Source organism: Carlito syrichta, unplaced genomic scaffold (genome assembly GCF_000164805.1).
Source record: "Carlito syrichta isolate Samal-C Ts95f unplaced genomic scaffold, Tarsius_syrichta-2.0.1 Scaffold304513, whole genome shotgun sequence".
NCBI classification, from domain to species: Eukaryota; Metazoa; Chordata; class Mammalia; order Primates; family Tarsiidae; genus Carlito; species Carlito syrichta.
In genome coordinates, this window is record NW_007248609.1 from 419,728 (window position 1) to 445,704 (window position 25,977).

At 41.0% G+C, this 25,977-nt stretch overlaps 1 protein-coding gene and 1 pseudogene across 4 annotated transcripts in view; both read left to right on the forward strand.

The window, feature by feature from the left end:
• The window catches only part of SLC9A7 (solute carrier family 9 member A7), a 160,282-nt gene that overhangs the window by 92,406 nt on the left and 41,899 nt on the right, over positions 1–25,977 (forward strand). For 3 of the 4 annotated variants that reach the window (XM_008060088.2, XM_021713380.1, XM_021713381.1), the window contains exons 6-12: positions 1,503–1,608; positions 1,945–2,086; positions 4,063–4,168; positions 6,186–6,274; positions 6,368–6,481; positions 9,115–9,226; positions 16,450–16,603. In XM_008060088.2, coding sequence (XP_008058279.1) covers positions 1,503–1,608; positions 1,945–2,086; positions 4,063–4,168; positions 6,186–6,274; positions 6,368–6,481; positions 9,115–9,226; positions 16,450–16,603 — 823 coding nt within the window. Of the gene's footprint in view, positions 1–1,502; positions 1,609–1,944; positions 2,087–4,053; positions 4,169–6,185; positions 6,275–6,367; positions 6,482–9,114; positions 9,227–16,449; positions 16,604–25,977 lie in introns of all 4 variants that reach the window. The other variant, XM_008060089.2, reaches the window with a different exon arrangement.
• LOC103262473 lies at positions 10,578–11,365 on the forward strand (annotated as a pseudogene).

The following is a 25,977-nucleotide window of genomic DNA, read 5'->3' on the forward strand; positions in this document are numbered from 1 at the left end:
AGCCGGGTGTGGTAGTGCATGCCTGTAATTCCGGCTACTTGGAAGGCTGAGGCGGAAGGATCGCCGGAGCCCAGCAGGTCCAGGCTGCGGTGGCTGGGAGTGGCCACTGCACTCCAGTCTGGGCAACAGAGTGAGACTCCAACTCAAAAACAAAACAAAACAAAACAAAAACAATGGCTTTCTTTTCATTCACTTTTTTTGTTTTGGTAGAAAATATAATTACCTTTTGTTATAAGTATGTCATGTTGGCTCATGCCTGTAATCCCAGCACTTTGGGAGGCTTTGATGGGAAGATTGCTTGAGGCCAGAGTTCAAGACCAACCTGGGCATCATAGTGAGACCTCATCTTTATATAAAATTTTAAAATTAGCTGGGCATGGTGGCATGCACCTATAGTCCCAGCTACTTGAGATACTGAAGCAGGAGGATCGCTTGAGTCCAGGAATTTGAGGCTGCAGTGAGCTATATTTGAGGCTGCAGTGATGGCACCACTGTATTCCAGCCTGGCCCACAGAGTGGACCCTGTCTCTAAAAAAGAAAAAAATGTCATGTTAACATTTGATGGGTTATTATTGATTTTTAAATGAATAAATATTTATTTTTTCTGTTTTATTCAATATAGTAAATATCTATAGCTATAGTTCACAAAACTCTAAGGCTCTTTGGGGGCCTCAGTAATTTTAAGAATGTAAAAAAGTACTGAAGCAAAAAGTTTGAGAACTGATCTGATTTTTAAATACCTAAGAAATGTGAAAACTAGTATAGCTGTCATAAATGAACGTGTTTATTTCACAAACCTTTCTTAAAGTCTTCTCTGTGCCCTGACTCTATGCTGGGTTCTGGGAGCACAGTGGTTAGTAAAATAGGGTTTGTGCCTTCAGAGAGATTTCAACCCACTGATGGAACCAAATTGCATTCGTTGTGATTATTTTTTTAAAGTTCTGTAACAGGTATTTTCTTTTTTTTTTTGAGTTGGGGTCTCGCTCTGTCGCCCAGACTGGAGTGCAGTGGCCGCTCCCTGCCACTGCAGCCTCGACCTGCTGGGCTCCGGCGATCCTTCCGCCTCAGCCTTCCGAGTAGCCGGAATTACAGGCATGTGCTACCACGCCCGACTGATTTTTTGATTTATTGTAGAGATGCGGTCTCGCTGCCCAGGCGGGTCTTGAACCCGCGGGCTCAGGCAATCCACTCACTTCAGCCTCCCAAAGGCGCGGGATTACAGGCTGAGCCACCGAGCCCAGCTGTAACAGGTATTTTCAAAGTGTGATGGGATCACAGTGGAAGGCTCAGTGTTTTGGTGCAGTGTCATTAGACTCAAGCATCATCTCAAACCTCATTCAGACGAGGAAGGTTGCCGTTTTCATTTCTGCCATAGATAGACAATCCTTCTTTCATTCCCCTGCTGTCTCCTGAACCACCCATTCTCACCCATAAATCTGTAATCAATGGTTCAAGGTCAGAAAAAAAAAACCTAATTTCTGTGCTTTTGGCCCACTTTTCAGTGACTGTGCTGGCAATATTTAATGAATTGCATGCAGACGTGGATCTTTATGCACTTCTGTTTGGAGAGAGCGTCCTAAATGATGCCGTTGCTATTGTATTGTCTTCGTAAGTAGCAATGTTTTCTGCTGGGAAAGAGAGATCCTGGGTTCCTGCATGTTTGGGTTAAATTCAGAGGCCTATCTTAAAAGCGTTAAATGCTGCATTGGGCATTTTTCTAAATGAGATTTATCAGCTCTGTTGGTAAAGTTGTGTTGCTTTGTCTGCTCAGCAACGACCAGAATCCTAACACCAGCATAACATGGTGGCTGCAGATAAAATTAAATGAATTTACCTTGGACAATGCTTGGTGAAGTACAGATACCTATGTTTGTCAATATTTTTAGATACATGGTATAAAACCAGTGTGGTCTTTCTAAACTCTTTCTTCTTTTTAAACTTTAGGTCTATTGTTGCCTACCAGCCAGCGGGACTGAACACCCATGCCTTTGATGCTGCTGCCTTTTTTAAGTCAGTTGGCATTTTTCTAGGTATATTTAGTGGCTCTTTTACCATGGGAGCCGTGACTGGTGTTGTGACTGCTCTAATATCCTTTTAGTAGTTTCCACCCCTGCCTGGGTATCCATGTGTGATATTACACTTTCAAAAAGAAAATTCTGGCTGGGCACAGTGGCTCACACCTGTAATCCTAGCACTTTGGGAAGCCAAGGTGATAGGATCGCTTGAGCCCAGGAGTTTGAGATCAACCTAGGCAACATAGTGAGACTCTCTCTACAAAAAAATTAGCCAGGGGTGGTGGCTTGTGCCTGTAGTCCCAGCTACTCAGGAGGCTGAGGCAGAAGGATGGCCTAAGGCCAGGAGGTCAAGGCTGTGAAGAGCTATGATTGTGCCACTGCACTCCAGCCTGGGTGCCATAGTGAGACTCTGACTCAAAACAAAGCAAAACAAAACAAAAAAAACAAAAACAAAAAGGAAGTTCGCAGTTCTTCCTTTCAGATTAGAATCTTAAGTTGATTGTTCCACTAGGGTGTGGAGCCTCCTGAAATGGGTCCCTTTGGTGAAGCATGACAGTTGCGCTGCCCCTGGCCAAGAGTCTGAGGGAACGTTTGTGAGTGCAATCCTAGACTTCGCTCTGTCATCACCTTTGCTTTTCCTCTCCCTTTCTTATGAACCAGTTGAAGCACCAGTTTTAGGGGGTAAAAAGGGCTGAGGAACCAGGAGGAGGCTAGGAATCAGGCACCATAGGCTGGGAAATACTTTCATCCAAGCTAGCTGCTACCAACTGCTGTTCAGGACCATATTGCGTTATGTGGCCATAGCTAGCTGGGGCCATCAGTAGTAACTACTGCATGGTAGCCTTCTATAAGTGAAGAATGGTACAACATTCAAGCAAACATAAGAGCAGAGTATGGAAAGAGTGGGCAACCCCTCCATGGGTGTGGTGAGTCCTTCATTATATCCTTTTTGATGGGCATTACAAATGTAATCCAAGCCACGTCATTCTAACATAAATCAATATTATTATAAAAATTATTATTGAGATTTTTTACATTCACTTTTTGTGCCAAACCTTTAAAATACGGTGTGTGTCTTGCTCTCATAGCAAATCCTAATTTGGACTAGCCACATTGTAAGTATTCATAAGCCACATATGGCTACTGTGTCAGATAGCACAGATTTAGATTGCTATTGCTTTCTTCACAGAGGCCCTTTTGATGCCCTGGGGACTTATACTGCGCAGTGAAACCAATCATGAGATGGTTCTATACTGGCTCCACATTGAATGGCAGTGGTAGGAGAAGGAGCTCTGGTCCCAAAAGGTGACACTAGCACCTTGTAGCTGCCCTGGGAATTGTACATTTCTTTCTTTCCTTCCCATACCTTCATTAAGCACTTGCTGTGAACTCATGCCTCAGTGGTGCACAGGGATCAGAGTCTCATGGGCCTCATCTTCACAGCCCTGCCAGAACTAACCCACCAAGCAAACCTGAGGCCATGATTACATCTCTCAGGAGATGCATTGCAAGGAGGATAAAAAAACCAGTTGCTAGTTTCTTTAGAAAGCTGAATTTTTTAAATTAAAAAAACAGCTTTATTGAGATACAATTCACATACCATGCAAGTCACCTTTCTAAAGTGTGCAAGTCAGTGGTTCTTGGTATATTACATTATTCATTTTTTTAAATTGTGGTAAATATATCTTTAAAAATTTGCCATTTTACCATTTTTAAGTACATAATTCAGAGGGCACTAAGTACATTTACAGTGTCATGTACCAACCTCCCTATTTCCAGATTTTTTTCATCATCATTCCAAACAGAAGCTCTGTGCCCATTAAACAATATCTCCCCATTCCCCTCTCCTCCCCAGCTTCTGGGAACCTGTGTTCTACTGGAAAGCTTGATTTTTATTATTTTAAAAAATCTCTACCAGTTTTAGGGCCTCAGAAGAAGAATTAAAGGGAAAGGCTAGCCCTTAGGGAGGGATCCTAGACTAATAGAGTGTAGTTCTTGGTGGCCCTATACACATGCCCGGAGATGCTATCCTTGACAGGATGCTGACGTGACCAAGTTTACCAAGCTGCACTGCTTCCCCCTGCTGGAAACGGCACTCTTCTTTCTCATGTCCTGGAGCACGTTTCTCTTAGCAGAAGCCTGCGGATTCACAGGTGGGTTTTCTCTATTCTTGGGCCACCCTTCCCCTCACTGTAGTGGGGATGGCAGGAGCTTGAAGGAAGGGAAGAATTCTTAGATAGCAGCTGCATAGAGGTCAGTCACTGGTCAGTGATTGTCTGTGTGGAGGATTGCCGAGCAAGACTAGTGTTCTGTCTTAATGGATCATTTAATTTCCAAAAGCTACAGATTTTTTAAAGATAAAGTTTATCATTACAAATTCAGTTATGTTTTTGAGTACTCAGGCTAATATGAGGGGGACGTAAAAACTGGAATTATCTTTTGGAGGGCAGGCCCCTTGTAGTACAGACTTCTCCTGCTAGGTAAGTATTCTGGGAACCCATTGGTATCAGTGTGCCAGCTAGCATTGTTGTGAGAGGCTGTGTTTGGCTTCAGTGAAATTTTTTTGGAAAGTCTTTCAACATGTTTGCCCATTTCATGATGGGTGATTTACAAGCGCACCTGCCCACACTGTGCTGAGTGTTCAGTTTTTGACTGAAAACGGCATGAGCTCCATGGCCCACCCTCCCTATTCACCTAATCTCACTGTGAGTGACTTTTTTTGGTTTGTTTGTTTCTCTGGACGAAAAAAGTCCTCAAAAAGAAAACTTTTGCCCATGTGGAAGAGGTGAAAAAAAAATGGCAGAAGCACTAAAAGGCATAAAAATTGACAAGTTCAAAAACTGGTTTGAGTAGTGGAAAAAGCATCTTGATAGGTGTGTTTCATCAAACGAAGAGTACTTTGAAGGCAACTGAAGTTTAAACATGTAAGAATAACCACACGATTTTATAAATAACTTTTATAAATAAATTCTGATTTTTTGGATACTCCCTATATAAGTAGATGTATAGCTACAAAGGTCACTGAATATGTTAAAACCTTATTTGCTGCCTCCCCTTGACTATGTTATTTATTTTTTTTTTTGAGTTGGAGTCTCACTCTGTCGCCCAGACTGGAGTGCAGTGGCTGCTCCCGGCCACCGCAGCCTCGACCTGTTGGGCTCTGGCGATCCTTCCGCCTCAGCCTTCCAAGTAGCCGAAATTACAGGCGCGCGCTACCATGCCCAGCTGATTTTTTGATTTATTGTAGAGATGAGGTCTCGCTGCCCAGGCGGGTCTCGAACCCGCGGGCTCAGCAATCCACTCACCTCAGCCTCCCAAAGGCGCGGGATTACAGGCTGAGCCACCGAGCCTGGCTTTATGTTATTTTATAAACAGTAACAAGAGCAAGCAAAATATGTGTCTTTTTAAAGGTAATTTTGCATCTATTCAGATGAGTGTGAACCTAGTTTTTCATTGTCTTGTCTCTGGGCTATTTAATCATTGTTTTTCAACACCATGGTTTTATGGTACCAGTTTTATATAATATTAGTGTAGTTAAGCATGTGGTTTTAGTTCCTCACATTAAAAAAAAAATCACTGATTTTTTTCCATTAGAAAGCCCAAGTACAGTTGCTATGCATAATCCAGGTACTTAGGATGTTCTTTTATCACCTTTTCAAAATACAGCAACTTATGTTTATATGCAGCATCACAAAATGCACCACTTTCTTAAAACTTACCAGTTTTCTGTAAACATATAGACAGAGTCCTATATGTCAACTGTCTTGCACATCAAAATGGTTACCATTAACCAGAAATCTAGGTCATCAGGGCTTGGATATATGGAAAAGTATTCTCAATCTGTTTTGTTTGTAGCTGCAGACCATGCAAAAATATAAAGCATTGGTTTAAAATTAAATTAATTCATTCTAAAAACAGAGAGGAATGTGACAAATATGTATGATGGGCACTCACAATTTCTTTGAGAGAATGAACTACAGATGGTAGTAAGAGTTTGGGAGGTGGTGCCCTTACAACTGGAGCAAGGGGGAAGTTGGGGGAAATAGGAAACTGAAAAATATTCAGGAAGTTGGATATGCTGGGCTTTCCTACCTTAACTTTTTTTTTCAGCAGGGTTTTTTTTCCTGCATCTTTTTTTTCCCCATTGATTTTTTAAAAATCTCCTGGCAGGTGTTGTAGCTGTTCTTTTCTGTGGAATCACACAAGCTCATTACACTTACAACAATCTATCGGTGGAATCAAGAAGTCGAACCAAGCAGGTGAGAGAGAGTGTTGGTACTTATGAGTTGCCTGTTGATATAGGGAAAGAGGAACTGCATAGTTTACAGCCTCCTTTTCTCTTCTCCATGCAGCTCTTTGAGGTGTTACATTTCCTGGCAGAGAACTTCATCTTCTCCTACATGGGCCTGGCGCTGTTTACCTTCCAGAAGCATGTTTTCAGCCCCATTTTCATCATTGGCGCTTTTGTATCCTTTTCGTGTTCTACCAGTTTCTACATGCAGAGGCAACCACTGCTGGGGAAGCTATAATAATAATAATAATAATAATAATTATATTTCTATTTTGGGTGGGTGACTGGGTCAGTGTTAGTTTATGGTGTTTTTATAAAGAGAAAAAGAAGGCATGTGGTGTTTCATAAAGCTAAATGTATTTGACTTAAAGGGTTGCATTTATTCTAAGAGTGTCCTTTCTGCATTTTGTTATATAAAATGGTCTTTCTATTAAACTAGTGCTTGGCAAGTAATAGTTTTTGTTGTAAAGTGCCCTTCTTGGTAAATCTAACAGTCAACAACCATGTCAATTCCCAGAATTATTTTTGATATTTCATTGCCACATGAATTCCAATCCAGGAGATTCTTTGATTGGGACAGCCTGAAGTTTCTGCTGCTCTTACTTTCAACTGCACCCCCTTCTGCCCTGCTGCTACAGATGACCGTAGAAAAGACTCCTCCTGCCCCCAAAATAAAAGGAAAAATTAAAATGAGGGGAAGAAAAGATCAAATGGAAAAATACTTGGTTACTTGATGTAGGCCCATTGTGAGTGTATTTTCTGGAAGACAGACAATTTGGGGTGTTGGCTTCTCTCAAGTGAGGAGAGATGTGAGTGCCTAGCACTGGATCAACAGCTGAGGGTTTCTCTGACTTGGCTTCAGATACTACTGGGTTGCTTTGTTTTGTTTTATTTCTTTTTTTTGTAGAGATGAGGTCTTGCTATGTTGCCCAAGCTGGTCTGGAACTCCTGGGCTCAAGCAATACTCCTGCCTCATCCTCCTAAAGTGGTGGGATTACAGGTATAAGCCACAGCGTCCAGCCTGTATTGTTTTCATTAAAGTGAATAAAATGGGGCTTGATGTCAGGATACTGAGCAGAGGTCTTCTATTGCTAGATATTCATTCTTGCCTTTTCTGAGGCTGCATGAGTATCCTTAGTCCTGGAATACTGGCAAAAATGGAGTGTTTTTCTCTTCTGTGCTTTTCATTTATTGTGTAGAAATGACTGACACTAAGATGCTAGACAGTGATAGTGGCCTAATGCAGTGCAGGAGTCCTTCTAGTTAGAGTATCATATACTTAAACTGGTGGCCCATTTCTTGGATTTACATGCTCAACAGACTAATACCTAAAAATCTGTGGGATTGCTGTTTTTGTTCTTCCTTAAGAAAGCTCTCAAGTTAGCATAGTGGCTCATGCCTTTAATTGCAGCACTTTGGGAGGTCGAGGTGGAAGGATTGCTTGAGCCCAGGAATTTAAGACCAGCCTGCGCAACATAGTGTGACCTTGTCTCTACAAGAAATCAATACAAAAAATTAGCAGGGGCAGGCCTGTAGTCCCAGCTAACTTGGGAGGCTGAGGTGGAAGGATCACCTGAGCCTAGGAGGTCAAGACTGCAGTGAGCCATGATTGTGCCACTGCACTCCAGCCTGGGTGACAGAGTAAGACCCCAACTCAAAAAAAGAAAGAAAGAAAGAAAGAAAGATCTTGCATGTTGCTTTGATTTGTATTACTGGCATGGCTCCCTGTGAGAGATACTGAGAGCACAGCCCTTGTTTACAGATGAGGGTCTGGTGGAGGGTGAGCCAGGTCCTCTGTGGATCCTAAAGACTGCTTACCACTTAAGAACCTTTGCTTTGCTTCTGGGATAGAATGTGCTTTATAAGCACTACCTGGTTCTTTCTGTTCAAAACAAAACAAATAGAAAGAAAAGAAGAAAAACAGGCAATGCTTTACCCTGCAGGAGGCAGAGAAGATAGTTCCGTCCTGGCTTCTGTCTGACACAGCTGCAGCTCCTGCAGCTGGTGCCTTGCCAAAACGGAAGCTCCCCATTCCTCTGGCTCCCACAGGGGTTTCCTTCTGTGACAAGGGGTGTGTGCAGCTCTCTCTGTTGGATGCTGTTTTAAACTCAGCAAGTGACAAAGGGCCAGTTTCCCTGAATTATTTGGTTTCCACAGCAGAGTTCCTTTTCCACACTCTTTTTCCATTTCTTACATCTCCAAAAGACATTTTAGCTACTTAGGTAGAGAAATTCCCCTGGGTGATTCTTGAGAGTGAGCTGAATGTCTTTTAGTGTTATGTATACTTGTAGTTTTCCCCACTTCTTATTTGCAGGATCTTCCTGGTATTAGAGTCCCTAAAATAAAATTTGCAAGTACTTATCCAGCAGATTTTCTCTTTATAGTTTGACTCCAGGGTTAGTAAGTTTTTCTTCTTGTAATTTTTCTTCCAGTAGAGCCCAACACACACTTTTCTTCTCTCAGCTCCTCTACTCCTGTCATGGCACTTTAGGTTATTTCTGGACTCATTTCTAGTTAGATTGGGAAATTGGTCAATACCAGTTGAATTAAATCAAGAAGTTGCAACAGTGTGTTTAACAGGGTAGAAATGATCTCTGTGAACCAGGAGTTGAGAAAAGTTGGTTAAATAAATGTCATTTTGTTGCTGAGAGACTTGTCCAGAGGGAAACTTAGACAACTGGGCATGTTTGGGAAGCTCTCTGGAGCGTAATGAGGTGTCACAGCATTCTTAAAATTCTCTACTTAGAGGTTGTGTGGAAGTGCTGTTCTGGAAATCTGTTGGGCCCTTAACCTCCACCTGGTGGTCAGGTTGCCATCTTCCTGGGTAGAGCTGCGCATATCTACCCACTCTCCTTCTTCCTCAACTTGGGCAGAAGACATAAGATTGGCTGGAATTTCCAACACATGATGATGTTTTCAGGTAAAAAAGTATAAGTGTAAAGAATGAGTTTTATTCAGCAGACAGTGGTAATATGATTAAAATATAATTGATAAGGCCTATAAAAAGGCAAGCATTCAAGTTTCTGGTTCATTTGTATCCCCTGCAGTGCTGAGTAGACAGATGTACACGTTCAACTGAGTTAGTATTGATTTTGCATTCATACTACCAAATGTGAACATTCTCTCCTAAAATAACCATATCTCTGTTTCATCTCTATCACCCAAGGGTCCTGGAGATATACAAGTATTTAAAGTGCTTGATTGTTTTCTTGTAGAGGTTCATAACCCCTAAGCCTCTAGAAGGGTACCAGACCTAAAATTAGAAGGAAAATAGCTCTTGATGAGAAAAAACATGGACCAAGTCACTCTACACCTCCAGCTGTAGTATCCTCTCTTGTAAAATAATGAAATTGAACTAATTAGGTGACATCCTCCCAGCTCTCATTTCTGTGGAGCAAAAAAATAAAATACAGTCACGTAAGCAAGAGGAACCCAAAGCCAGGATTTAACAACTGTGATAGTCCTGCTTGACGTACACTGTTCCTGACATGCCCCTCTTTACATTGTAAAGCTGGGAAGCCACTGATGGGACAGAGAACAACAAAGAAAGATATGGCGTGAGTGGTTGATGCAGTGAGGGTGGTAAGCGTCAGCTTTGTATAAACAAGACTCAAGTTTAGAACATCTCTGCACAACCAAGAGGGAGACCTTGGGAGCAGAAGGCCACTGTGATCCTTAAACATACCTCTGTCCTGTGTGTGGAAAAGGGAGGGAATGTACAAGAGAGCAGAGTGAGAAGCCACTGCCTTTACTGTCATGCAGTCATTCTTACGGGCCTCACAAGGTCAAAGCAATAGGCACTGCTCAGTAAAGCACTAGCTTTGTCTTGCACTAGCTTGCTTCTGAACTTAGATATAGGTACAGCCTGCCAAAATGATTTCCTTTTACTTAGACAGTTATTGATCATCTTTCTTTTTTTTTTTTTTTTTTTATAAGCTATAGTTCTAGGTTGTAGAGGGTACAAAGACCGGCTTCCTTTGCAGAGCTCACAGTCCACTGGGGGAAGGCAGGTGCACAAAGAGCTATTTTTCTCCCAAGAAAGGATGGTGAATTGCATGAAAGAGGTTTGGAAGAAATGTGGACAAGAAAACACGGACAGGGATGTCTTTAATAGGGGAGTAACCTTCAAACTGGGCTTGGAAGACATAGGATTGCAGGAGGCTGCAGGTTGGAAAGACGGAAAAGTATTGCCATGTGTGGCTTGTTCAGGGAAGGGCAGCAGTCTGGTAGAAATGTCAGACACATAGAAAGGGTGAGGTTGATATGCTGCCATGGCTGCCCACAAGCTGGTACTGATCTGGCATGGAGAGGGCACCTGGAACACGAAGAACTGCTTCAGCGGATGGTACAGTGCTGACCCGAGGCCTGAGGGCCACAAAGTGGCAAAGTGTAGCAGGCAGGTGCCGTCCTGGCTATTAGTTTGACATCTGCTTTACCTCAGTACAGAAGAGAGTGATCTGGACCGTTGGATGACATTGACCAGATGTGGCTGTTCATAATGAGCATTTGACACCTCAATAAGCAGCACTATGGGGGTCTGCCTGTGTTCCATAAAGCAGAAGTTTCTTCTTGCTGCCAAGCAGAAACTGCTGCCAAGCCTGGCAAGGCCCAGGAAAAGTTCTGGAGGTGCTCCTATGATGTCCCGCCCCCTCTGAGGGAGCCTGGTCACCCCTCCTATGGCAGTATCAGTAAGGATCACAGGTATGCAGCCCTCACTGAAGATCAGCCACCCTCTTATGAGAATCTGAAGGACATTATTGCCAGAGCTCTGCCCTTTGAGAATTAAGAAATAGTTCTCCAAGCCAAGGAAGGGGACACGGGTATAGATTACAGCCCATGGCAACAGCCTTCAGAGCATTATCAAGCATTTGGAGGTCTCTCTGAAGAGGCTGTCATGGAGTTGAACCTGCCAGCTGTTATTCCCATTGTCTATGAATTGAGCAAGAACTTGAAGTCCGTCAAGCCCATGCAGTTCCTGGGGGATGAAGAGACTGTGCATAAGGCTATGTCACTGCCTGGGGCAAGGCCAACAAGTGAAAACCAGCATGCAGACTTCTAGCCCTAGGAACACCCTCCCTGCCCATCCCATTCCTCTACACCTCCCACCTGCACGTGTTACACTGACTTCATCTGTAGACATCTTAAGTTGTACCTGCAGAAGGGGATTAGTGGCTCCCGTTTTCATGTTAGCCATTGTGTCTCTTACACTCACTCTCTCCATACAATCTAGTCAGAATAGCACCTCTGTGGCATGAGTTCTCAGTCCAAGCCTAGAGGATGCTCTCTCTTATCTAAGATTGCTGTGAGGTAGTAACTTGGGTTTTTGTCAGTACTTTGTTTACTAAGGACCTGCTTGAGTAGGGATTAGGGAGGAACCATGCTAATTTATGACCAATGAGGAAAAGCAAGAGAGCCTATTTGCTCCCAGGAGCCATTCCATTGCCTGGGAGCTCTAGTCATTCCAGTAGAAGATGAATGTAACTATGGTGATGTTAAAAAATATATATATATTTATTCTCCCTGACCCCAAAGGAGCTGGCTTCAGGAGGTTACAATTAATCCTGAATTAAATTTGTCTTGCCAGCCGGACTCGGTGGCTCAGCCTGTAATCCCGTGCCTTTGGGAGGCTGAGGTGAGTGGATTGCCTGAGCCCGCGGGTTCGAGACCCGCCTGGGCAACGAGACCTCATTTCTACAATAAATCAAAAAATCAGCCGGGCGTGGTAGCACATGCCTGTAATTCCGGCTACTTGAAAGGCTGAGCCGGAAGGATCGCCAGAGCCCAGCAGGTTGAGGCTGTGGTGGCTGGGAGCGGCCACTGCACTCCAGTCTGGGCGACAGAGTGAGACTCCAACTCAAAAAAAAATAAAAAATAAAAATTTGTCTTGCATTTATATGTGTGTGTATATGTGTGTGTGTAAGTAAAATAATAAATTAAGACAAAAACCCTTCTGGGGTTTTCTAGTGGCAGTGGAAATAATCTCACATGTGGTTGTCATAAAGTAAGCCATTCCTCACATCAATATAGAATAAGCCCCTTAGCTTTTTGGGCGTAGGAGTACACCTTGCTGTATATTTTAGATTCCCTCCTGTACCTTGCCAAGTATGTCTTTCACTATCTGATTTCTGAATCATATTCTAATTGTTTAGTCCTGCCATGTGGGCCCAGTGTTCATTTTTACACTTTAAGTTGCATCAGAATCACTTATTGGGCTTGTTAAAGAACAGATTGCTGGGCCCCACTATCAGAGAGTCTAATTCTGGTGGTCCCCACAAATTGCTTTTCTAATATGTTCTCAGCTGCGGCTGCTGCTGCTGCTGATAGTTTGAGGACCATACTTTAAGAACCACCACTGTAGAGTGGAGAGACTACAGAGAAGCCCCATTGCTGTCCCAAAGAGTTTGGGCTTCCATTAAAAAGTGGACAGAAAGCCGTGCTCGGTGGCTCAGCCTGTAATCCCAGCGCTTTGGGAGACTGAGGTGAGTGGATTGCCTGAGTCTGCGGGTTCAAGACCCGCCTGGCCAACTTGGTGAGACCTCATTTCTACAAGAAGTCAAAAATTAGCCGGGCATGGTAGCGCGCACCTGTAGTTCCAGCTACTCGGAAGGCTGAGGCGGAAGGATCGCCGGAGCCCAGCAGCTTGAGGCTGCAGTGGCTGGGAGCGGCCATTGCACTCCAGTCTGGGCGACATAGTGAGACTCCAACTCAAAATAAATAAATAAATAAATAAATAAATAAAAATAAAAAGTGGACAGAAGACATGAATAGACACTACTCAAAAGAAGTGATACAGGCAGCCAACAGACACATGAAAAAGTGCTCAGCCTCACTCATCATCAGAAAAATGCAAATCAAAACCAAACTGAGATACCACCTAACCCCAGTAAGAATGGCCATCATTAATAAAACAAACAACAACAGATGCTGGTGAGGATGCAGAGAAAAAGGAACGCTTCTACACTGCTGGTGGGAATGCAAACTCGTGCAACCTCTTTGGAAGACAGTGCGGCAATTTCTGAAAGAACTAGAAATTGACCTTCCATATGTCCAAGCAATTCCCCTATTGGGAACTCAAATCATTCTACAAGAAAGATACCTGCACACATATGTTTGCTGGAGCTCTATTCACAATAGCAAAAACATGGAACCAACCATGCTGCCCATCAAAGCTGGACTGGATTAAAAAAATGTACATGTACACAATGGAATATTGTGCTGCCATAAAGGAGAAACATATGGACCTTGCAGCAACTTGGATGGATTTGGCGTCGATTATACTCAGTGATCTGTCACAGAAACAAAGAACAGAGTACCATACGTTCTCACTCATAAGTGGACCTTGAACAATTATCGTAATACTATAAGAAAGAGACTGGCAGTAGTGGGAAACTGCCAGGAAAAGGGTGGGATTGGCAATTGAGGGAAACTGCCAGGGGAGGGAGGGGAACACCTCATCAACAAGGGTACCTACATAATGAACATTTGTATACCTAACCTGAATTGTATCCCACATCTTTAAGAACAAAATTTTTAAAAATGGAGTTTGGGCTTTACTCAATAGCAGTGGGGACACATTCAGAGCTGGGTGAGGAAGGCAGTGACAACTCTTATGTATCTATTAGAAAGATGCTAGTTAATAAGAGAAAGATGAGTGGTGCTAACCCTGTCATTTAGGCCAGCTTAAAATATGCTCATCAGCTTTGATGCTAAAAGACTGAGAAATACACAGTGCTGTTTAATGGTATCACCAATAAAATGTGTTTTATGCTGGGAGAAATCTGACTATCAAAAGGAGCTCATTCTTCAAGGCTATGAAATATCTGAGGTTTTGCTTTCATGTTGTTTACCTAATGACAGAAAAATAAAAATTAATGAAATACAAATAAAAATTAATTACATAAAAATATATAAAATAAAGAAAAAGGCATCATACATAGTCTCTCTCTGACCCCCAAGTTTTTTTTCTTTGGGGCAACATCCCTTTAGTGGTTTAATTACTGACTGATGACATAGTTGGCTAGCTGTATGGTGACCTAGATGTGTATACAAGGGGAACCCCCCCAAAACCAGAATTATCTTTTAGAGGGTGGGCCCCTTGTAGTACAGGCCTCCCTTACTAGGTAAGTGCTAGTAAGAATCCATTGGCATCAGTGTACCAGCTACCATTGTTTTGAGAGGCTGCATTTGGCTTCAGGGTTTTTTTTTTATCTTTTTTTTTTTTTGAGATTCTTTCAACAGGTTTACCCATTTCATGATGGGTAAACACACCTGCCCATACCGCGCTGAGTGTTCAGCAGTTTTTGACCAAAAATGTCATGACCCCATGCCCCCACCCTTCCCATTTATCCAATCTTGCCCCAAGCAACTTTTTTTGTGTTTCCCTGGACAAAAAAAGTCCTCAAAGGGAAACGTTTTGCCTACGTGGAAAAGGTGAACCAAAAAACGGTAGAAGCTCTAAAAGACATTGAAATTGATGAGTTCAAAAACTTTTGAGTGATAGAAAAAGTGTCTCGATAGGTGTATTGCATCAAGTGGAGAGTACTTTGAAGGTGACTGAAGTTTAAACATGTAAGAAGAAATACACAATTTTTTGTTAGTAAATCTGTTTTGGGGGAGTTCCCCTTGTAAATATTTCACCAGAACAGATCCATCAAAAACAGTAGCTTTGTGGGTTTTTTAATAACTTTTATTGGGACACTTTTCTTTAATGAATTGTAGTGAAGCACTCAGATTATATATATTAATAATTGTGAAATTATTGGGAAAGAGAGCAAAATGTAAAAACAGAGTTAGTAAGTCTGCCTTTTCATTCTCTTACATCATATGCCCATGGTAAATAAAACTATGTACTAGATTTGTACTAAAGGCTATAGGTTCAGTCTTTACCGTAAAACACATTATAAACATGGTATGGGGAAAGAACAAAAGCACTTAGAAAGATAAACTCTAAGACATTTAAATGTTGGTGTTAATCTTAAAGTTCATTAGTATAGATAAGGATTAGCGAACTACAACCCCTGAGCCAAGTCTGGCTGCTTCTTGTCTCCATATACCCTGTGAGCTAAGAATGCCTTTTATGGATGAATATTTGCAATCTCTTTAATGATAGGGAACACTAAACTTTGAAACCCAATTAAGCAAACTATCTCCTCCAAAAAGAATTACCCTTTTTTTTTTTTTTGAGTTGGAGTCTCACTCCGTCTCCCAGACTGGAGTGCAGTGGCCGCTCCCGGCCACCGCAGCCTTGACCTGCTGGGCTCTGGCGATCCTTCTGCCTCAGCCTTCCAAGTAGCCGGAATTACAGGCATGTGCTACCACGCCCAGCTGATTTTTTGATTTATTGTAAAGATGAGGTCTCGCTGCCCAGGCGGGTCTCGAACCTGCGGGCTCAGGCAATCCACTCACCTCGGCCTCCCAAAGGCACGGGATTACAGGCTGAGCCACCGAGCCCGGCCTAAGAATTACCCTTTTAAAATTAATAGACCTGCATCACAACAAAGTATGCTTAATTGTATGTATATATATTTATTTTTATTAATAAAAATTTGAGGAAATTTGTTTTCTTTCTTTTATATGAGTGCCCACATAATATTCTTGAGTTTTCCTCTTAACCCATAAAGCCTAAACATTTACTGTCTGGCCCATTATAGAAAGAGTTGTCAACCCCTGATGTAGATCAGGTTATATTTTCGCTTCTCTGCATGGCTTCCCCCTTTGCTAAGGAAATGCTGAATTCTTTTCTGCAAATTTGACATATTCATACCTAGCCTATTTTTTAAAGTTTATGTTGACTGTGTAGTACTTGGATTATGTTTGGATCACAGATTTAGCTTTTATTATTATGACATTTATATTTCTTTTCATGTTACTAGCAGGAGAATCATTTAATAAGAATGTTATTATTCTAAAACATGCTGTACAATGCATTCTAACATTTTTTTCATTGTATTTGGGAATTTTGCAAAAGACGGCCTCAAATATAGGAAAATCATATGCCTTTATGTTTCTTCTTTCCTGGTAAAACAGCTTGACCCCTGGAGCATGAATGATTAATTTATTAGCCTCAAGTGGCAGCAGTGGATTTTGATGAAACATTGTCATTTATCTTTATAACCAGTAGATCTTCCTCTTTGGTCCCTGCAGGCCTCAGGGGAGCGATGGCATTTGCATTGGCCATCCGTGACACGGCATCCTATGCTCGCCAGATGATGTTCACCACCACGCTCCTCATCGTCTTCTTCACTGTCTGGATCATTGGTGGAGGCACGACACCCATGTTGTCATGGCTTAACATAAGGTTGGTTCAGAACCAAGGCCAAACATGTCAGTTGTCACTGTTCTTGAGAATGCTCAATATGCCCATGCAAGATATGCTAAAGCTTAGTTCATGAAAGGTTTTTGCAATGTTTTGTTTTGTTTGGGGGAGGTAGATTAAAATTTTTTAAAAAATCAGTAAGTAAAAGTTCGGAATATTGGATTCTCCAGAAGAAAAATGTCGTTAAAATTTTTGTCAGTACAAACACACAAGGAATTAGGAATGCCTGGATCTTGCTAGAGCAGTGACATTAGGTCAAAAATTCAGAAAGTCTTAAAACTGCAGGAGAGAGAATAGACCTATAGCCCCTGGCAGCACTGAGCATTTCATGTTCCTTTGAATTAAAGCACAGAACTTGAAGAATAAGCTCACCAGCAAGAAATAAAAAGAGTCAATTAGAGTTTTGTTTTAGGATGAAGCTGTATGCTGTGTCTCTTCTTGCTTGAGTGCACAAAAGATGTGACATTTCCTGTGTAACCCTCAGCTGTTGCATTCTCATGGACGTCTCCTCCCTGTGGTTTTGCAACTGTGTCAGGACAGAGGGGGCACTGACCTGAGTTAGACTTTTTTTTAAAAGAGCATTTGCGTTCCAAATTGTGTCTGTGAGCTCCATCACCTTATGGTAAAAAGATCACTGGAACGGGGTTCAAGAGACATATGGCCCAACTCTGACTTGGGTTTAAGACAAGTTCTCTCAGGTCTTTGGGTCTCAGTTTTCCTCAGTGTTAAATGAAGACGCTCTGCCAGATTATCCCAAGGGCCCTTCAGCTCTAAGTGTTGTGCTGTGCATCACTGGAGGTGCTCTGGCCATCTGCCACAGTTTCAGGTCTGCAGAGGGTGGCTGTGATTGGGAACAGGAGAAGGCTAGAGTACTGCAAGGGTGTGAAGAATAATTCCCTGAAAAGCCACAAGGTGGCAGTGTTTATTTTATGTCTCTGCTGGCTCTTAGTTTGTATTCCCTTCTCTAGAATGTAGAATATACGAGATAGGTGCAGAGTGTAAGTAGCTTGGAGGAGAGAAAACGACCAAGGAATTCCTTGTCATCCTTGGAGTTGGAAGAAAAAACTAGAATTTGAGAAAATCATCTCCATCTGGGAGTTTTGTATTGTTAATAGGCAGGAATTTCTGGTCTTGACCACTGCCACCAGCATCATTTATGGGCTAGCATGTCTCAGCCTGAGATCCAGGTAGGTCTGCAGAACCTATGTGGGGCATAATAACTAACACTTATATTGCAGGCTTTGTTGGAGATACCATGCATATATTCAGATAATTCTTTTAACCTTCCTATAAAGGAGATAATACTCTTATCTCCATTTTAGAGTTGGGAAAACTGAGACATGGAGCAATAATTTGTCCAAGGTCACAGAGCATTAAGTGGATGAGCTAGGATTTGAACCCTGGCAGTCATGCCACAGAGTCTGTACTCATAACTACTGTGCTGTACCACCTGTAAGAAGGGTTGCTGTGTTAAAGACTGTTTTTACATTGTAAATTTTGGAATGGTTAGAATTGTAACTTCCTGGTGTGAATCTCAAGGCTTGAATTAAGGAAACTAATCCCTTCTTGGGAATATATACCTGAAGAAGAAAATTTACAGTCTCTTGTCTTAAACTTAATATGCAAGGTAGTACTGTCTTTCTTCTGTATAGCAGAATGAAGGCAAGAAAGGAGGTTTACCCTGCACACAGTTAAGAGTCTTTGCATTCAGTGACCCTCTGAGGTTACTTCCTGTTCCTATTTGGTCACTCAGTAGGTACTCTGGATGCTCAGAACCTGATTAAATTATGTTTATTTTTCACCCTATTTTATTAGTCTTTTTCTTCCCCATCCCCTCTAACATATACAGGACCAAGTAACTTTCCATTGAAAATAGAGAGTTGACTTTTGACATTTTACACTTCTTGTAACCCTTTTTGAAAATTTGGCCATTAATATGGTCCTACCTAGAGCTGAGAGTGTGGGTTACCAGATGCAAAGGCGAATGAAATGACAATGCCATTTCAATAATATTATATAAGTGAAATAATACAGTATATGATCTTTTGAGATTGGCTTTTCCCCCCACTCCACATAATGCCCTGGAGATCCATGCAGGTTGTTGCATGTATGAAGAATGTTCCTTTTTTACTGCTGTGTAGAATTCCATGGTAGAGATATACCAGAGTCTGTTTAATCATTCACCCCTTGAAGAACATTTGGGTAGTTTCCAGTTTGCTGTGAATATTTGTTTTATATATTGATTTTGTAAATTTTTATTGATTTTTATTTTTTGTTTTTTATCAGGAGATATATATGCAGGTTTGTTACATGGATATATTATGTGATGATGAGGTTTTAACTTCTGTCTAACCTGTCACCCAAATGGTGAGCATGGTACCCAATGGGTAGTTTTTCAGCCCTTGCCTTCTCTCTGCCTCCCTTATTTTGGAGTTCCCAGTGTCTGTTGTTTTCATCTTAATGTCTGTGTATACCCAGTGTTTAGCTCTTGCTTATAAGTGAAAACATATGGTATTTGATTTTTTTGTTCTTATGTTAATTCACTTAAAATAATGGCCTTCAACTGCATCCATGTTACTGTAAAGGACATGATTTTGTTGGTTTTTTTTTTTTTATGGCTGCACAGTATTCCATGGTGTGTTTGTGTACCACATTTTCTTTATCCAATCCACCATTGATGGACACCTAGGTTGATTCAGTGTCTTTGTTATTGTAAATAGTGCTACGAAAAACATATGAGTGCAGTGTCTCTTTGGTAGAACAATTTCTATTCCTTTGGATGTATACACAGTAGTGGAATTGCTGGATCAAGTGATAATACTATTTTTAGTTCTTTGTGAAGTCTCCAAACTGCTTTCCACAGGAGCTGAAGAAGTTTACATTCCCACCAACAGTGTATGAGCGTTCCCTTTCCCCTGCAGCCTCACCAACATCTGTTTGTTGGTTTGTTTGTTTGTTTGATTGTTTGACTTTTTAATAATAGCCATTCTGACTGGTGTGAGATGGTATCTCATTGTGGTTTTGATTTGCATTTCTCTGTTGACTAGTGATTTTGAGCATTTTTTCATATGTTTATTTGCCACTTGTATGTCTTTTGAGAAGTGTCTGTTCATGTCCTTTGCCCACTTTTTAATGGAGTTATTATGTTTCCTTTGTTAATTTAAGTTCCTTATAGATCCTGGATAGTAGTCATTTGTCAGGTGCATAGTTTGCACATATTTTCTCCTATTCTGCATGTTGTTTATTTACTTAGTTGGTAGTTTCTTTCCCTGTGCAGAAGTTCTTTAGTTTAATTAGGTCCCACTGGTCAATTTTTGATTTTGCTGCATTTGCTTTTGAAGACTTAGTCATAAATGCATTGCCTAGGCCAATGTTCAGAAGAGTGAACTCCTAGGATTTTTATACTTTGAGGTTTTACATTTAAGTCTTTAATCCATCTTGAGTTAATTTTTGTATATGGTGAGAGGTAGGGATCTAGTTTCATTCTTCTGCAGATTGTTAGCCGATGTTCCCATCACCCTTTAATGAAGTGTGTCCTTTCCCTGTTTTTTGTCTTTGTTGACATTGTTAAAAGTCAATTGGGGTTGTAGGTGAGTGGCTTTACTCCTGGGATCTCTGTTCTGTTCCACTGGTCTATGTGTCTGTTTTTGTACAGTACCATGCTGTCTGGTTACTGTAGTCTTGCAGTAAAGTTTGAAGTGAAGTAATATAATGGCTCTGATTTTTTTTTTTTCTTCTTAAGATTGGTTTTTCTATTCAGGCTCTTTTTTGGTTTTATATGAATTCTAGAATGTTTTTTTCTAATTCTGTGAAAAACGACACTGGTAATTTAACAGGGATTATGTTGAATCTGTAGATTACTTTGGACAGTATGGACATGTTAATGATACTGATTATTCCAATCCATGATCATGAATGTTTCTTCATTAGTATCATTGATGATTTGTAGTTCTCATTGTAGAGATCTTTCATTTCCTTAGTTAGATATATTCATGGGTATTGATGTGTAGAAATGCTACTGATATTTTAATGTCGGCCTTGTATCCTGAAATTTTATTGAAGTCGTTTATCAGATCTAGGAGTCTTTGGGTAGACTCTTCAGGGTTTTCTAGATATAGAATCATATCATCTACAAAGAAAGATAATTTGACTTTCTGTTTTCCTATTTGTATGCCTTTAATGTCTTTCTCTTGTGTGATTGCTCTGGCTAGGACTTCTAGTACTATGTTAAATAGTAGTGAGACTGAAAATCCTTGTCTTATTCTAGTTCTTAGGGGAAATGTTTCCAATTTTTGTCCATTCAGTATGATGTTGGCTATGGGTTTGTCATAGATGGCTCTTATTATTTTGAGGAATGTTTCTTCAATGCCTAGGTGTCTGAGGGTTTTTATCCTGAAGGGATGTTGGATTTTATCAAGCACTTTTTTTTTACATCTGTTGAAATGATCATATGGTTGTTGTCTTTAATTCTGTTTATGTAGTGGATCATGTTTATTGATTTGCATCTGTTGAACCAACTTTGCATCACAAAAATAAAGGCTATTTGATAATGGTGTGTGATCTTTTTGATGTGCTGCTAGATGCAGTTTGCTAGTATTTTGTTGAAGTTTTTTGCATCTATGTTTATTAGGAATTTCATCTTTAGTTTTTTTTTTTTTTTTTTGTTGTGTCTTTGCCAGATTTTGGTATCAGAATGATATTTGTTTTATAGAATGAGTTAGAGAGGAATCCCTCCTCAGTCTTTTGGAATAGTTTCAGCAGGATTGATACCAGTTCTTCCATGTATGTGGTAGAATTAGGCTGTGAATTTGTCTGGTCTAGGGATCTTTTTGGTTGTAGGTTTTTCAATTTTGTAACTCATTTTTGGTCTGTTCAGGGTTTCAATTTCTTCTTGTATCAATCTTGAGAGGTTATGTGTTTCCAGGAATGTATCCACTTCCTCTTGGTTTTCTAGTTTGCATGCATGGATATGTTCATAGTAGTCTCTGAGAATCTTTTGTATTTCTGTAACATTGGTGATGTCACCCTTGCTGATTCTGATTGTGCTTATTTGGATCTTCTCTCTTCTTTTTTGTTAATCTGACCAGCTGTCTATCAATCTTGTTTATCCTTTCAAATAATCAATTTTTTTGTTTTGTTGATTCTTGTTATGGGTTTTTTGGTCTCAATTTCATTTAGTTCTGTTCTGATTATTGTTTCTTTTCTTCTGCTAGCTTTGGGTTTAGTTCTCGGGATTTCTAGTTCCTTTAGGTATGGCATTAGTTGTTTATTTGATATATTTCTATCTTCTTGATGTGGGCATTTAGTGCTATAAACTTTCCTCTTAATGCTGATTTTTGTAGCATCCCAGAAGTCTTGGTATATCTCCTTTTTTATTGTTTAAAATAATTCTTTTTTCTGTCTTGATTTTGTTGTTTCCCCAAAAGTCATCTAGGAGCAAGTTGTTTAGCTTCCATGTATTTGTGTGGATTTAGAGTTCCTGTTGGCATTGATTTCCATTTTTATTCTGCTGTGGTCTGAGAAGATGGTTGTTATGATTTTGATTTTTTAGAATGTATTGATACTTGCTGTATGACCAAGCATGTGATCGGTCTTAGAATATGTTCCATGTGCAGATGAGAAGAATGTATATTCTGTGGTTGTTGGGTGAAGTATTCTGTAGATTTCTATTATGTCCAATGAGTCAAATGTCGAATTTAAGTCCAGAATTTCTGTGTTAGTTTTCTGCCTCAATGATCTGTCTAATGCTGTCAGTGGTTGAAGTCTCCCACTGTTATTGTGTATCTAAGTCTTTTATTTTTTAATTTGAATGATGTGGGATACAATACAGGATTAGGTATACAAGTAGTCATCGTACAGGTAAAGTTTGGGCCTCCCTTTGGTCCCCACTTCACCTGGTTTGAGTTCTGGTACCCTTATTGAGGTTATGTGCCTCCCCTCCCTCCCCTGGCAGTGTCCTGCTACTGCCAATTTCTTTTTTATATATTATGGTAAATGTTCAGGGTCTGCTTATGAGTGAGAATATGTGGTACTCAGTTCTTTGTTTCTGTGATAGATCACTGAGTATTATAGACTCTAAATCCATTCAAGTTGCTGAGAAGTCTGTGAGTTTGTCCTTCTTTGTAGCTGCGTAATATTCCATTGTGTATATGTACCACTTTTTAGAAAATCTAGTCCAGTTTCAGTGGGCAGCACAGTTGGTTCCTGTCCAAGTCTTCTCTTAGGTCTAGTGGTAATTGCTTTATAAATCTGGATGCTCTGATGTTGGGTGCATATATATTTAAGATTTTGAAGTCTTGTTGGATTAAACCCTTCATCACCATGTCATGCTATTCATTGTCCTTTTTTTACTGTTGTTGGTTTAAAGTCTGTTGTATCTGATACAGTAGGGACCCCTGGGTTTTGTTGTTGTTGTTTGTTTTTCATTTGTGTGGTAGATCGTTTTCTATCCCTTCACCTTGAGCCTATGGGTGTCATTAGATGTGAGATAGATCTCCTAAAGATAGCAGAAAGATGGGTCTTGGTTTTTTTTAATCCAATTTGCTACTCTGTGACTTTTAAGTGGGACATTGAGGCTGTTGACATTCAAGGTTAATATTGATATGTGAGGCTTTGTTCCTGTGGTAGTATTGTTAGCTAGCTGCTTTATAGCCTCAGTTGTATGGTTGCTTTACAGGTTATATGCTTGTGTATGCTTTTGTGTTAGGAAGTATTGATCTTTCATTTCCATGTTTAGAATTCCCTTAGGCACCTCTCGTAGGGCAAGCCTGCTGGTGATGAATTCCCTTAGTGGTTGCTTGTCTGGTTTCCTAAGACTTTAATTGTCCTTCATTTATGAGGCTTAGTTTGGTAGAGTAAGAAATTTTTGACTGGCTGGCATTTATTTTCTTTAAGAATGCTACAAGTGGGCTCCCACTCTTTTCTGGCTTGTAAGGTTTCTGCTGAGAGGCCCACTGTTAGTCTGATGGGTCTTCCTTTGTAGGTGATATGGTCCTTCTCTCTACTTGCCTTTAAGTTGATGGCTATGTGCTTTGGGGATGGTCATCTTACATCGTATCTTACAGGAGTTCTCTGAATGTCTTGTATCTCTTAACAACCTCTCTAGCAAAATTGAGGAAGGTTTCCTGAATTATGTTCTCAAATGCATTTTCCAAGATGTTTCCACTCTCTTCTTCTCTCTCAGGAATGCCAGTAAGTTGTAGGTTTGATCTCTTTACATAATCCCATGTTTCTTGAAGGCTTTGTTCATTTTTCAAATGCTTTTTTCTTCATTTTTGTTTGACTGGGTTGATTGAAGGTTTGATCTTCAAGCTCTGAAATTCTTTCTTTTGCTTGGTCTAGTCTGTTATTAAGGCTTAAAATTATCATTTGAAATTCCTGAAGTGATTTCTTCAATTCCAGATGTTCAATTTGGTTCCTTCCTAGTATGGCTATGTCATCCCTCAAGTCATAGATCATTTTACTGGTTTCTTTATTTTGGATTCCCACTTTTTCTTGGATCTTGTTGAATTTCTTTGCCATCCATATTCTGAATACTGTATCTGTCATTTTAGACATTTCATTCTGGCTAGGATCCATTTATAGGAACTGGTGCAATCCTTTGGAGGTGATGGAACATGCTGGCTTTTCATATTGCCAGAGTTCTTGTGCTGGTTCTTTCTTGTCTGTTGGAGCTGACACTTCTCTTTTTGAATTTGCTATAATTGCGATGGGGCTTTTTATTTTTCTTCTTTTTTCCCTTGTGGGGATGACTGTGGTATATGCTGTATATGGTTGATTGGCTTCATTTCTGGATGTTTTCAGAGGGCCACTGCTCTTTTTGGGTTTCTTAGTTGCAGGCAGGTTCGTGTGGTGACTGTCTCAGATGATGCTTTGTTGTAAGGATGTATTTTTGTTTGGTGAGGTAATTCAGGCTGCAGTCCAGTAGATGTCTCTTAAGAATAAGAGCTAGGTTGCTGCGAAATTCATGATTTTGTTCTTTTTTATGGCTGCATAGTATTCCTTCATGTATATGTACCACATTTTTTTAATCCAGTCCTCTTTTGATGGACAGCATGCTTGGTTCCAGGTTCTTGCTATTGTGAACAATGCTGCAATAAACATACGTGTGCAGGTATCTTTTTTATAGAGTGATTTGAGTTCTTCAGGGTATATTCCCAGCAGGGGGATTGCGAGATCATATGGGAGGTCAATATTTAGAGCTTTTAGGAATTGCCACACTGCTTTCCACAGAGATTGCACTAGTTTACAAGTTTATAATACTGAGTGATCTCTCACAGAAACAGATCTGAGTATCACATGTTCTCACTCATAAGTGGACCTTGAACATCTATCGTAATACTATAAGAAAAGGATTGACAGTGGTGGGAAACTATGGGGGGCACGGAGGGGAAGGGAGGTGGGATTAACGGTAGTCAATACCTGTCTGGGGATGGAGGGACACCCCTTATCAACAAGGATGCCTGAACGATGCATATTTGTATACCTAACCTTTAACTGTACCCCACAATTTTAAAATAAAAAATGTTTAATAATAATAAAAAAAGAATAAGAGCTAGTGGGTAGGCTCTCTATTCTTCATGCATGCTGACCCTAAGCAGGGGCATGGGCAACAAAAAAAAAAGGATAAAAAATGCCCACTCCCACAAACACTTGTGTTTGGAGGGAGTGGGGCCACTGGGGTAACATGATAACTGGATTCTTTATGTGCGGCTTCCTGGGCTCCAATGGGAAAAGCTGCCACTGTATTCATAACTGTGCACTGAGGAGTGGGGTGGGGTGTGAGATATGAGCCCTTCTCTCTAAGTTCATTCTTGGGCTTTGATACTGCCTCCTTTGACAGCTGGTGCCACACCTATGCCTCCCTTGTCCCAAGGAGGGCTTCAGCAGGCTGCATTCTTTCTACCTTTTGGGTGTGGTTTGTGTCAAGGGTTAGGATTCCAGGAATTCCACTGTTCCTTGGGGTCTCACCATTCCTGTGTACTTACCAGAGACAGAGTAGGTTATGGGGGAAGTTAGTGGGTGATGTGGTGGTAGTTCATGGGTGGATGATCACTTGGGAGGGCAGTGGCCCTGCAAGTGGGTATCCAGTATAACACTCACAGCCTCGGCCTGGGGAGGAGTGTGGCACAACTGTGCAGCTGGCCACCTGGTTCTCTGCTCCCAGGAAGATCTCCAGCCACCACTAACAGTGCTACCTTGGGTCACAGGAACAGAGGGGCTGGCCAACTGTTTAGCAGATTGCAGATTATTAGAAGAGTTAGAGGATCAGCCGGGCTCAGTGGCTCAGCCTGTAATCCCACGCTTTGGGAGACCGAGGTGAGTGGATTGCCTGAGCCCGCGGGTTCGAGACCCGC